The sequence below is a fragment of the Dromiciops gliroides genome, chromosome 5 (assembly GCF_019393635.1).
Source record: "Dromiciops gliroides isolate mDroGli1 chromosome 5, mDroGli1.pri, whole genome shotgun sequence".
In the NCBI taxonomy this organism is placed as follows: Eukaryota; Metazoa; Chordata; class Mammalia; order Microbiotheria; family Microbiotheriidae; genus Dromiciops; species Dromiciops gliroides.
This window is the reverse complement of record NC_057865.1, coordinates 53,449,980-53,464,071: the sequence shown is the minus strand read 5'-3', so window position 1 is coordinate 53,464,071 and position 14,092 is coordinate 53,449,980. Positions and strand designations below refer to the sequence as shown.

Below are 14,092 nucleotides of genomic sequence, written 5' to 3'. Positions count from 1 at the left end.
CCCAAAGAAATAATGATGGAGCATACTATCCACTTCCAAAGAAAGAACTGGTATTGATTGATCCCAGAATGAAGCATGCTATTTTTCACTTTCTTTCATTATTTCTTTTATTCAAATTTTCTTATACAAAATGACTAATTGGGTAATATTTACATAATTGCACATGTATAACCTATATCTGATTACTTACCTCCTAAGTGGGGGGGGGGGAAGGGAGGGGAGGGAGAGAAGGAGGGATAAAATTTAGAACTCAAAACTTTAAATAAAAATTTTATTTTCAAAATTTTTTTCTTTAAAATTTTAAATTCCAAATTCCCTTCCTTCCTTCCACCCCTCCCCCACTCACTGAAAAGGCAAACAAAATGTTATCAAATTATTTATACATGTGAAATCATGCAAAACACATTTCCATATTAGCATATCACAAATAAAAACCAAAAAAAAAAAAAAGAGAGAGAGAGAGAGAGACAATCATATTTCAGTTTGCACTCAGAGTTCATCAGTTCTTTTTTGGAAGTGGATAACATTTTTTCATCAAGTCCTTTGGAATTATCTTGGACCATTGTAATGAACAGAGTAGCCAAATCTTTCACAGTTAATCATCATTATAGCATCATGCACAATGATCTCCTGGTACTTTTCACTTCACTTTGCATCAGTTCATTTGGGTCTTGCCATGTGTTTTTTTTTTAATCACCCCTTGTTATTTCTTTTTAAAAAAATAATAAACATTTTTATTTAAAGTTTTGAGTTCCAAATTCTACCCCTCCTTTCTTCCCTCCCTTTTCCCCTCCCTGAGGTGGTAAGCAATCAGATATAGGTTATATATGTGCAGTTATGTAAAACATTACTGTATTACTCATTCTGCATAAAAAACTTGAATAAAAAAGAAAGTGGAAAATAGCATACTTCAGTCTGTGTTCAATCAATATCAGTTCTTTCTCAAAGGTGGATAGTATGCTTTCCCTTCTTATTTCTTATAGCACAGTAGTAGTCCAACATAATCATATACCAAAATTTTTTTAGCCATTCTCCAACTGATGAGCATCTGCCCAGTTTCCAATTCTTTGCTACCAAAGAATTGAGCTGCTATAAATATTTTTGTAGATATGTCTTTTTCTGTTTCTTTTAATTATTTTATTTTTATTTTTGCTTTGTCTGAGGTAACGATTACTACCCCTGCCTTTTTTATTTCAGCTGAAGCATAATAGATCCTGCTGGTTTGTGTGTCTTTCTGTTTCAAGTATGTTTCTTGTAAAAACTATGTTGTTGGATTATTGTTTCTAATCCAATTTGCTATCCATTTTTGTTTTCTAAATTAGCTCATTCCATCTACTTTCACAGATATGATTAGTAGTTATGTATTTCCCTCCATCCTGTTTTTCTTCTATTCTTCTGTTTTCTTCTTCTACCTTTCTCTCTTTTTTATCCTGTCCCTCCTCAAAAGTCTATTTTGCTTTTGACCCATACCTTCCTTAAGTCATCCCCCATGCCATAACTTTTATCCCTTCCTCCTCTTATTTCCACATTGGGTAAGATAGATTTCTATACTCAAATGAATATTTATGTGTATGTATGTTTATATGTATATATATATATATACACACACACACACACACACACACACACACACATATATATATATATATATATATATATATATATATATATATATATATATATATATATATATCTCCCTCTCTAAACCAATTCTGATAAGAATGAGGTTTAAGCATGACCTGCCACCCCCTAACTTTCCCCTCCACTCTAAATGATCTTCCTTAAGCTCCTCTTTTATGTGAGAAATTTTCCTATTCTACCTCTCTCTTCCTCTTTCTCCCAGTATATCCCTCTTTCTCACCTCTTCTTTCCATTTCTATTTTACCTTTTGTAGCTAAGATATTGGGGCAGTTTTTCTTGACAATTTCTTGAAATATGACATCTAGGCTCCATTTTTGATCATAGCTTTTAGGTATCCCAATAATTATTAAATTGTTTCTCCTCAATCTCTTCTCCAGGTCTGTTGTTTTTTCAGTGAGATATGTCACATTTTCTTTTATGTCTTCATTCTTTTTACTCTGTTTTATTGTTTCTTGAATTTTCATGGAGTCATTACCTTCTACTTTCCTAATTCTAATTTTTAAGCTATTATATTCTTCAGTGAGCTTTTGCACCTCCCTTTCTATTTGGCCTATTGTGCTTTTAAAAGAGTTTTTTTTTCTTAAATGAAGTTCTGTGCCTCTTTTACCAAGCTGTTCATTCACTTTTCATACATTTTTTGCATCATTCTAATTTCTTTACCCAATTTTTCATCTACCACTCTTATCTCTTTACCTAGTCAAAGAATTCTTGTTGGGCTTGGGTCCAATTAGCACTTTTCTTTGAGAATTTGCTTATAGCTGTTTTTACATTGTTGTCTTCTATGTTTATGTCTTATCTCCCCTGCTATCATAGTAGCTTTTTACAATCAAGTTCTTTGTTGTTGTTGTTGCTGTTGTTGTTGTTGTTGTTGTTGTTGTTTGGTCACTTTCCCAGCCTCTTTCTTCACTTTCAACTTTATGTTAAAGTTGGGTTCTGCTCATCTGGAGCGGGGGGGAGTGGTGATGGAAAGGAACTGTGCCAAGCTTCAGGATTTTTCATGTTGCTATTTTCAGAATTAGTTCTGCAGGTCTACAAGTGTTGGGTGCTACCTGGGATAGTTGTGGTTATTGCTCTTTTGGTCTTAACTCTGGTCTTATTCCCATAAAGGTGTCTGCTCCCCTGCAGTCACTAGTACCAGTGCTCTTATCCAACCTGGAACTTCAACCCAGAACTGATTATGGGCAATAGATTGACAATCAGCACCAGTTTCACCCAGTGCCAGCAAAGGTCCCCTGTAATCTCTTTTCGACCAATTGTCTGACCCACTTACATCTTTTAGACTGTTGCTGCTGCTGCTTTTGTGCCTACTTCTAAGGCACATCTCTGGTGCCATGGTCTGGGCCTGCACCTACTCCAGTTCTACAGACTTCTACTGTGGGTTTCCTAAGTTATTCTAGGCTGGGGAAATGTCTCTTTCTAACCTTTTGTTGGCTCTCCTGCTCCAAAATTTGACTTGAGGGATTTTTTCAAAGTTGTTTGGAGGGGAATGTTGAGAGTTCAGCTTAGTTTCAGCCTGTACTCCACCATCTTGTCTCTGTCAGAAGCTGATTCCCAAGAGCTGAATTTTTTAAAAGTAAATGGGGTTGATATGGAATTTGTAAACCAATAGAAGGATGTTTTAAGCCATGGAATATAACCATTCATTTCTGTACTCTTGGGGCTTCTCCTCAGTTATTGGTAGTTCTTCTGACCTATAAATACGCCACCACCACCACCACCCCCGCCCTGCTAAATTCCTCTTGATTCCTAATGTGCTTCCAGCTCACTAACATGAAACAACTACTTTTCACGGTCATCTGGTCATGGAGCCCAAACATCTGCAATGACATTTTTCAAACAGGAGTCAGAGAAGCCTGTCTTGTTAACTTCCCTAAGACGGTCTTCAATAACATCATCACCACATTGATCAACGTGGACTTAACTTTCCCCTTTGCATGGAGCTTGTTAACCACTTACTCATCCAGCCCTTTAGTGCAGTCACGATGAAGGAACAAAATAGCTCATATCCTTTTTACTTCTTGTTTTGGGAGCAAAGGCACAGAAGCAGCAGGATTGCTCAGGTATCAGGATTCTGCTTGTAGCCTGGGATACAGAATGATAGGGTAGAAAGAACTCTGAATTGGGAGGGAGAGGACTTGAGTTCTAACCCCAACCCTGTCACTACCTGTATGACTTTCAGCAAGTCACTGAACAACCTCTTTGGGCCTCAGTTTCCCCACCTGTAAAATGAAGAGGCTCATCTGGATAGTCTCTATAGTCACATCTGGCCTTTAAGTCTGTGATCCTCATACAGAGCTGCAGAATGCACTGGTGCTTTGAGGAGAGGGCATATTTCCTTTTATGGACTCTATCCAATTTTGTTGTTGTTGTTGAGTCATTTCTCAGTCATATCCAACTCATCATAACCACATTTGGGATTTTCTTGGCAAAGATACTAGAGTGGTTTGCTGTTTCCTTCTGTAGCTCATTCTACAGAGGAGGAAATTGAGGAAAACAGGGTTAAGTGACTTGTCCAGAATCACAAAGCTACTGTTTGATGCTGGATTTGAACTCAAAAAGAAGAGTCTTCCTGACTCTAGGCCTGGTACTCTATCTACTGCACCACCTAGCTGCTCCCTAATATAGGGTATCCCAAAAGTCTCAGTGCAGTTTTAAGCTCTGAAACCTTAAAACTGCATTAAGCCTTTTAGGGCTCCCCATTAACAACCAAATGATAACTATATTTATTTTGACAAGGAGAGAATTTCTATTTATTATCCAATGTCCAGGGAAAACTTTTTTTATGGGACTTTTCCTCTACATACTATTTTAAGTGTAGTTTTTATATACACATACATACACATAATCTCACACACATTCATACTCACACACTCCCATGCTCCCAGTCATACATACAGTCACACTCACAACACACACACATTCACACATGAGCATTCGTTTACTCATATACACACACTCACTCATGAACTTCAAGGAAAATGGCGCCCAGAAGTCAGAGGCCGCCCATTTGCTGGGCTTCACACAAGTATGCCATAAAAGTCAATGTAGGGGAAAGATGAAAAGTGATAAATATAGTCCACAAGATAGGAAATTATGGAAAGAAATCAGAGGGACATCTGGAAAGAATGGGAGATGAGTGAATGCCAGAAGTAGTTCTTTCTAGAGCACCAAGCAAATGGAGAAAGAGCAGAGTCTGTCCTCAGAAAGGACAGGGAGGCCAAGCCCAGTTGGAAAGTCTGGGAATGGCCCTACATGCCCAACCTATAAATTTCTCCCCTGATGATGTGATGATGATGTGTGCTTCCTTCCTGGCCTTCTCATTTCCATTTCTATCCTGACAAAAAAAAAAGAATAATTATTCACATATTTGCCACACGCTCTTTAAAGAATTCCATTTTTGCCAGTGCTGAAGCTACTTTCTGGTTACAATTTAGAGACACCTTATGAAGCTGTGGTGACTCTTTCAAGTTACAATTTATGAGTAGTCAGGGTTTGGGTGGGGGTGGAGGCTGGGGGTACTGATTCCATATCCTCTTAAGCCTTGCAATAAAGCTCCCTTTGGGGTCTATGGGTGAGGCTGCCTGTAAGGTAAAGGGGCCTTGTGGGCCCTGGTTTAGGAGGCTAAGGACTGGGGTTCAAATATTACCTCAGACTCTCATTACCTCTGTGACTTCAGTAAAGCCACATACCACCCCAGCCCCAGTCTCAGTTTCCTCATTTTAAAAATGGAGTGATGGACTACATGGTGTCTGAGGTCCCTCTTGATCTGTAAGTTGGCTTTGTTGGTAATTGATCCCCATATCTAAGCTGTTTGTCAAGGCCTGCTGATTTCACCTTTGCAACATCTCCTGAATATACCTCCTTCTCTTCTCTTATAATGCCACCATCCTGGTGCAGGTGCCTTCATCACCTCACACCTGGATTACCACAATAGCCTGCTAAGAGGTCTGCCTGCCTCAAGTCTCTGCCCACTCCAGTCCATCATCCACTAAAGGTATTTTCCTAAAACTCAGGTCTGATGGTGTCACCTCCCTACTCAGTAAACTCCAGGGGCTTCCTAATGCTTCCAGGAGCAAATCCAAAGTGCTGTTTGGCATTCAAAAACATTCCTAGCCTAGTTCCCGCCTACCATTCCAGTCTTCTTAGACATTACTCTCTACCATTTACTCTTTTTTTTTTTTTTTGGTGAGGCCATTGGGGTTAAGTGACTTGCCCAGGGTCACACAGCTAGTAAGTGTCAAGTGTCTGAATCTGGATTTGAACTCAGGTCCTCCTGAATTCAGGGCTGGTGCTCTATCCACTGTGCCACCTAGTTGCCTCTCTACCATTTACTCTTTTTTTTTCTTTGAATAGAATTTTATTTTCCAAAATATATATAAAAACAAATTTTAACATCAATTTTTAAAAACTTTGTGTTCCAACTTCTCTTCCTCTCTCCATTTCCACCCCCATCCACTAGAACTCAAGCAATTCAACATAAATTATACATGAATAGTCATGGAAAAACTCCCATATTAGCAAGTTGTGAGAGAAAACAGTCCAAAAGTCCCAAAACTTTAGATTGAGGAATTGTCAAAGAGGAAAAGAAAAAAAAATTTAAATGTGTTTCCATCTGTTTTCAGATACTATCAGTTCTTTCTCTGCAGATGGGCTGCAATTTTCATAAGTCCTTCAGGGTTATATTGGATTATTGCCTTGCTCAAAATAACCACATGCTTCCCAGCAGATCATTCCCCACTATTGCTGTTATTTTGTATACAGTACATTTCACTCTGCTTTAGTTCATGTAGGTCTTTCCAGGTTTTTCTGATGGTATCCTGTTCATCATAACCTGTATATAGTACCTTAAGCTTGATAGAGAATTTTCTTCATAAAAGCCCAGCAAAGTAGGTAACATACAATTTGCCATTATAATCAATCATCATAACTACTTCCCTCCATCCCACTCCCTTCCCATGACATTTACTCTATCTTCTTTTTACCAATTTCTCCTCAAAAATGTTTTACTTCTGACTAGCCTCTCCCCCACTCTGCACTCCCTTTTTTCACCCTTCCTTCCTTATCCTCCTCCCCTCCTACTTTCCTGCAGGGTTAAATAGATTACTCCTTCCAATTGGGTATGTATGTTATTCCCTCCATGGGCCCACTCTGATGAGATCAACGTCCCTGAGCTAATTCTGTGTTCTAAATTTTTCTTCCTCCCTCCCTCCTCAACCCTCCCTATGAGATCAAGCAATTCAATATGTCATACTTGTGCAGTAATGCAGAACATCTTCATCTTCCTTGAAAGTGTTTTGCTTTTTGCTGCTCTCTCCCCCAAACTGTCCTTCCCTCCTTCCCTTCTCCCCCCCCTTATCTCCCTCCCCTCCCTCAGGGCAAAAATATATTACTATACCTACTTGAGTATTCTACCATTTACTCTTTTTTGGGGGGGGAGGTGAGGCCATTGGGGTTAAGTGACTTGCCCAGGGTCACACAGCTAGTAAGTGTCAAATGTCTGAGGCTGGATTTGAATTCAGGTCCTCATGAATCCAAGGCCAGTGCTCTATCCATTGTGCCACCTAGCTGCCCCTCTACCATTTACTCTTAAAAAATATTTTATTTTTTATTTTTCCCCAATTACATGTAAAGTTGTTTATTCCAATTTTTCCTCCCACCCTCCCTTCTTTACCCTCTCCCAAGACCAGCAAGCAATTTGATATAGGTTATAAATTACAATCATGTTTAACATATTTTTCCACATTAGTCATGTTGTAAGAGAAGAATCAGAACAAAAGGAGAAAAAAGCAAGAAAGAATAAACAAGAATAATAACAAACAAAAGCAACAACAAAAGTGAAAATAGTATATTTCAATCTGCATTCAGACTCCATAGTTCTTTTTCTGAATGTGGAGAGCATTTTCTGCCATAAGTCTTTTTGCATTGTCTTGGATTGTATTTCTGAGAAGAGTTAAGTCTATCACAGCTGATCATTATACAATGTTGATACTGTGTACAATGTTCTCTTGGTTCTGCTCATTTCACTCAGCATCAATTCATGTAAGTATTTCCAGGTTTTTCTGAAATTCATCTGCTTATAATTTCTTACAGCACAATAATATTCCATTACATTCATATACTACAACTTGTTTAGCCATTCCCCAGTTGATAGGCATCCCCTCAATTTTCAATTATTTGCTACCACAAAAAGAACAGCTACAAATATTTTTGTACATATGGTCCTTTTACATTTTTTATGATCTCTTCGGGTTATAGACTGTGTTGTTTAAAAATCTAAATATGGGTTCTAATCTGCCTCCTCCCCCAGCTTTGGATGGGAAACTGGTTAAAATCACTGATAAATTCAGCAAGAGTTTAGGCTTTTAAGGATTTATTAAAAGATATATTATATGAGAAAGATTGAGAACAGATTCCTTATGGTATGGAAATCCTAGATTTCCTAGTAGCCCACTTGAAGTTTCTGCCTCCAAGCTGATGTCTTGAATCACAAGAGGAAGATCCAGTCTGCCAGCCTCAGCTTCCTACTTCCTGTCCTCCTCCCAGAAATGGGAGGTTTTTCAAGTTGATTGGCTGACAGGGTCTCCTGTTGATGTCCCAGTTCACAGCCTCTGAGAACACACTACTCAGGGTTGATCGCATGTGATCTCAATTTAATCAACCTTAACTAGGTTCAACTTCTGAGAACAACACCCTACTCAGAGTTGGTCAGGTGTGGTCCCAATTTAATCATCATTAAGCAGGTTCTCAGTCTCTCAGTCTCACCCAATTCAATCAATTCCAAATCAAACCTCAGGTGGGGTCTACTGGGCATCTGCTAGGTACCATTATTTTATCACAAGACCTAGCAGTGGTATTTCTGGGTCAAAGGGTACACCATGTAATCTTTAATCCAGTGACACTGGTCTCCTGTCTATTCTCTCTGGTATCCTCCAAAACTGGAATGCTCTCCCCCTCTCTGGACTCTAGACCTTCCTACCTTTCTTTAAGTATCAACTAAAATCCCACCATCTACAGGAAGCCTACCCCAGCCTCTTTTACTTCCAGTGCTTTCCCTCTTTTAATTATTTCCCATTTATCCTGTACATAGATTGCTTTGTGTATAATTGTTTGCATGTTGTCTTCCCTCATTGGATTGTAAGCTCCTTGAGGATAGGGACCATCTTTTGTCTCTTTTTGTATTCCCAGTTCTTAGCACAGTGTCTGCTGAATAAATATGTGTTGTACTGTATTGTAATTCATTAGTTAAATCATCTTATAAAGGACAAAAATTCACCCTATGTAGTGAATTTTACTTCAGCAAGTAAAATGTGTTACTCTGTGGTATGAGTGGTATGAGCTAAAATATAACCTACCGATGAGCCTAAATCAAGGTCACGGAGTAATCACAGCTACACTTCTTGCGAGCATTATGACTTCCTCATATCACAGACATTGGGATACTTAATTATGCCCCGATCGCAATTGGATTTGCAGTCACAGTAATTGTCACATTATTATGTTCCTACTTTATAATAATATATTTCCTGCTAATTTTGACATGTGAGCCTTCCCTGAGAGTGAGCAATTCAACGTACTTCAATTCCAGAAATATCTATTCTTATTGAATTAAATAATACTAGTTCATTTTTATATAAAGCACTTTGCCTACCTTATCCCATTTGGGAATTTGGAGGCTCTGTGGCATAGCGGAAAGTATGCTGGTTTGGGGGTCAAAGGACCTGGATTGATATCCTGACTCTACTACTTACTACCTGTGTTACATTGGGCAACTTCAACCTCTCTGGGATCAGGGTTCCTCTTCTGTAAAATCTAGGGGTTTAATTAGCTGACCCTTAAGGTCCTTTCCCAACTCCAAGTCTTTGATCCTGTGACTTTTATAACAACACTGTGAGGGTGGTGATATTCTTACCCCCATTTTGCATTACAGTTATATGACTTATCCAGGGTCACACAACTACTAAGTAAACCTCCTTGAGCTCAGGCAAATCTAGCATTTTACCGAAGGACTATAGTTTTACTTAGAAGACTTGCTCTAACCCTGAAAAGGGGAAAACACAAAACAACCCGTTATTCCCCCTACATATGATTTGTGAAGCCAGAGATAATGACTTGCCTGGATGATTGCTCATGGCCCAGACTCCTTTGGCCATAGTAGACCACTGATATTTAGATGAACAAATCCCTTTGGAAGTACCAAGAGAATGAATAGTGAGTGCAAAGAAAACAGCAAAGCCAAATATAATGATTGTGTTGCTTGTAGTCTCTGGTTAAAAGGGACATCTTAACAGGGACAGAAAGAAGACATCCTTTGGGGGAAAGCTCCGTATTCTAACTGCTCTGTGTTTTGATCTTTGCAGGCAATGCTGACCCTGAAGGCCAAGGTTACTGTCAAGCAGGCTTCAGTTTGGATTTTTACAAGGTGAGATTTGCTTCACTTGTTGCTTTCAGGCAACACTTAATTTATCTGTTTGTTTTGGAAACTCTCCCCAAATTAGTTACCTCTCTTACTAGCTTGTTCAGATGCCATTTGTGTTTCTAATAGGGGAAAAACAATCATTGTATGTTTATAATAACTCATAAATCAGTTTTTTAAAAAAGATAACCAGCATTGTCTCTAGAACTATCTCTGTACTGCCTCTAATAAATATTAAATATATTATGTATGAGTACCAAAATCTATAACCTCTTTGATAAGTGTTAGATCAAAGTAAGATGTAGCTGGAATGGGGACAGAGAGAGGACATTTATGTGAGCCTTGCAAATAACAAGAATACTAGCAACCTACAAACTGTTTTCCCATAGATCTTTTCTCCACTGAAATTGGAGGTTGGGAGGGGGTGATCATGATGAGAGTCAGAAGGGGCTGAGGGTCACTCTGGAGGTCCCAGAGTATCTTGGTACAGATAATAAGAATTGAACAAGAAAAGAAAAAGGGAAAAGAAGTGGGAGACTGCTGTTATAGCCACATTCACTATCATTACACAAGCATGAGATTGATTTGAGCCTTTTTCTTCAGAATCAAATGATCATGTGCATTATTATATGGAGTCAAGGTGGTTGCAAAGGCATTAGTGATTTGTTTTTGTGATGCAATCCCAGGGAGCTGAATTATATTTGTGGCTAAGACAGAATCCGCTTTGGCTCATTAATTCAAATAGCTTGAAAATGTAAAAACTTAGCTGTCTTCTTATTGATTGTTTAATTTAAAATCTATTATTTGGACCTTGCTTCTGAATGAATCAGAGCCAAAGAAAAGAAAGAAAATGAACCTGGACATGTGTAGTGGGGCCAAGAGAAACCTGGGTTTGAATCCTGCGTTTGAAATGTACCAGCTGTGCAACCATGGGCAACCTTAGTTTTTTTTAATCTACAAAATGGAGATAATATAATCTGTAGTTAATATCATAGAGTTGCTATAGGGCTCAAGTGAAATAATGTCTGGAATATACCTTGAAAACTTTAAAGCACAAAATGCACGTGAGCTATTACTCTTAACTTCACGTTAATATGGTTGGTAGAGAAGTTCCTTTTAATGATTAATTAATGGACGCATGTATGTCTGTGTGTATATATGTGTGTGTATATATATATATATGTGTGTGTGTGTGTGTGTGTGTGTGAGTCAAGTGTTTATTAAGCACCTACTATGTGCCAGGAACTGTTCTGAGAAAGACTTATTTAAATAATTTACTGTGCATTAATCATTTTTAAAAAATGAATGTCACTGCGGTTTGTTTCTTTTCTATAGAATGGAGATCTGATAGTAGGAGGACCTGGAAGTTTTTACTGGCAAGGTAGGTTTTGATGGGATAGAGGAAATCCACATTTGGGGGATACCAATAAAACACAGTTATGAGGCACAAATGACACCAAAAGTGGGACTTCAATGACATTTAATTTTCTGTCTTCATTCACAGAGTCCATACTTGTCTATGTGAATGACGTTTTGAAATCAGGTTACAATTAAATAAGCTATCCCTTCCGACCATCCCCATAGGATTACTATAACTGAATGAATTGACATCTTTTGTTTTCTTATTAATTTCTTTTTTTTTACAAAACAATCAAAATATTTGAGGCAGCAGAAGTATTAGAAAGCTAAAGAAATAGAATTATGTTCTGAGATCTTTTCTCGATTGTGCTTTATTAAATTTTTTTTGCCCCTCAATCAATGCCACATTTTCTTTTATTTTCCCTAAGCAGAGCTGGAGCTAATGGAGATGCTTTAGGGAAATATTGCCTTAAGTGAGAGCAACCAAGGTGGTGTGGCATCACATCTGGATGACTAGGCCTCTAAAGATCTGGGTTCATGTCCTGTCTCTACTAACTACGTGACCAAAGGGAGGGTCTCAGCCTCTCAGGGCTCCTAAAAACTCTTTCAGACTATAATGTGCAGACAGTGGCCAATCTGTATAGAGGAGAGAGTTTCTATAGCATGAGTTCTCTCCATACCAATAAAATCATTTGATTTTTTCCTGAGAAAATTTACAGCTTTCAGTTGGTTTCATGACTGCATCCAAGTTTAATATGAGAATTATTAGGAATATCTAAAAGCAACTTCCCCCCACCCCTCCGCCCCATCCCAAGGCTTAGGAAACTTGGCAAATTCTGTAGCATTGTTCTCCCTGGACAAGACATGAGTAATGGCCATTGTCTGACTCAGAACAGCCCTTTAAATCACAGGCATCAGATCAGGTTTATGGCCCTGTTTCCTTGTTTTACTTGCTTCGGTCCCAAGCAGCGTGGGAACCATGTGTTAATTCACTGGGGGAGAAATTTGGCTTTTAAATTAATTATTACATGTTGGTCTTTAAAGAGCATATCCCCAAACTGACAGATTTAATATCTTCCCTCTGAAAGACAGGAAATTACCAGATCACATTCTTCCTTTGGATGCTCATCTTAAAAGCATTGTGGCCAAATAGCAGGCTCTTCACTCAGTCAGAAGAGATGGTTAAGTTCAGTGGGTACCACAATGGAATAGATGCTTCTCAGGAGCAGGGGCTCTTCCTTCCTTCCTTCCTTCCTTCCTTCCTTCCTTCCTTCCTTCCTTCCTTCCTTCCTTCCTTCCTTCCTTCCTTCCTTCCTTCCTTCCTTCCTTCCTTCCTTCCTTCTGTTCTTTCTTTCTTTCTTTCTTTCTTTCTTTCTTTCTTTCTTTCTTTCTTTCTTTCTTTCTTTCTTTCTTTCTTTCTTTCTTCTTTCCTTCCTTCCTTTTTCTTACTCCCTTCCTTTCCTTTTCTTTTTCTCACTCTTTCCCTCCTTCATTTCTTCCTTCCTTGCTTTCTTTATTGCTTTCTTTCTTTGGTATCCTTGGTATCCAGCCCATGGTAAATGCTTATTAAATGTTTGTTCATTGATAAGTTGGTTGTTTTGACTTTACTAGCTTTGGTATCTTTATGAAGTCACTGAGTATCAGATTCCTCCTCACAGTTGATAGCTATCATTTCTATAGCACTCTAAGTTTGCAAACCACTTTACATACATGATCTCATTTTATCCTCAAAACAACCCTGTGAGGTAGGTGCCATTTTCCCCTAAATTTTAAAGTTGAAGAAACTGAGGCAGAATGAGGTTAAATGACTTTCCAAGGGCCACAGAACTAATTAGTGTCTGAGGCTAGATTTGAATCCAAGTTCTTGACTGTAGGCCCAGCATTCTTTATAAAAACAGGAGGGGGTGGTTCATAGGAGTTGTACTGTCTGTTTCAAAGGACTGTTATGTAACTTGGAGAAAGGTAGAAGACTCTAAAAAGGCAAATGGATAGTGATTGTTGTATTGAAATGGGTGTTAGAAAAGTTGTAGTGGAGAATTGTTAGATGTCTGAGATGGAAGAGTATAGATATACTGCAAGACTTTCTAAAGAGCTTTTATTTGAGTAAAAATTATGTCCTATAAATATTTGCCAGATTTTGTCACCATCTTGGATTTCCATTTTGGTAGAAAGTCACACAGGGACCAGGCTATGACATACTCATGCTTTCCACTGTTAGAATTGTATGTGTTAGAAATGCACATAAATTCAATATTAAAAAGTTGGGGGGGGCAGCTAGGTGGCTAGGTGGATAAAGCACTGGCCCTGGATTCAGGAGGACCTGAGTTCAAATCTGGCCTCAGAAACTTGACACTTACTAGCTGTGTGACCCTGGGCAAGTCACTTAACCCTCATTGCCCCCCCCCCACACACACATACACACCTACACACACAAAGTCAGTGGTTGATATAAGTCCTTTATTTAGTTTAGGTTATTGTTCTCTCTTTTTTAAATAAATAATTTATTGCAAGCATTGCCTTAAGCAATAATGAAAAGAATTGATTGACATGAACAATGAATTTAAACTTTAAAAACACAATTTACACATTCAGATATCTTCAACAACATTCCTGTCAGTCCATGCCCATTAATGGGTTTTTCAAGTGTATTAATAGAATGGTTAGGTTTTTAAAATTTCA

General features: G+C 38.3%; 1 protein-coding gene across 1 annotated transcript in view; it reads left to right on the top strand.

Moving 5' to 3' along the window:
- ITGA8 (integrin subunit alpha 8) overlaps positions 1–14,092 on the top strand; it is a 229,161-nt gene that overhangs the window by 41,305 nt on the left and 173,764 nt on the right. The window contains 2 exon segments of the mRNA XM_043969199.1: positions 9,999–10,060; positions 11,390–11,435. Of these exon segments, the coding sequence (XP_043825134.1) occupies positions 9,999–10,060; positions 11,390–11,435 (108 nt within the window).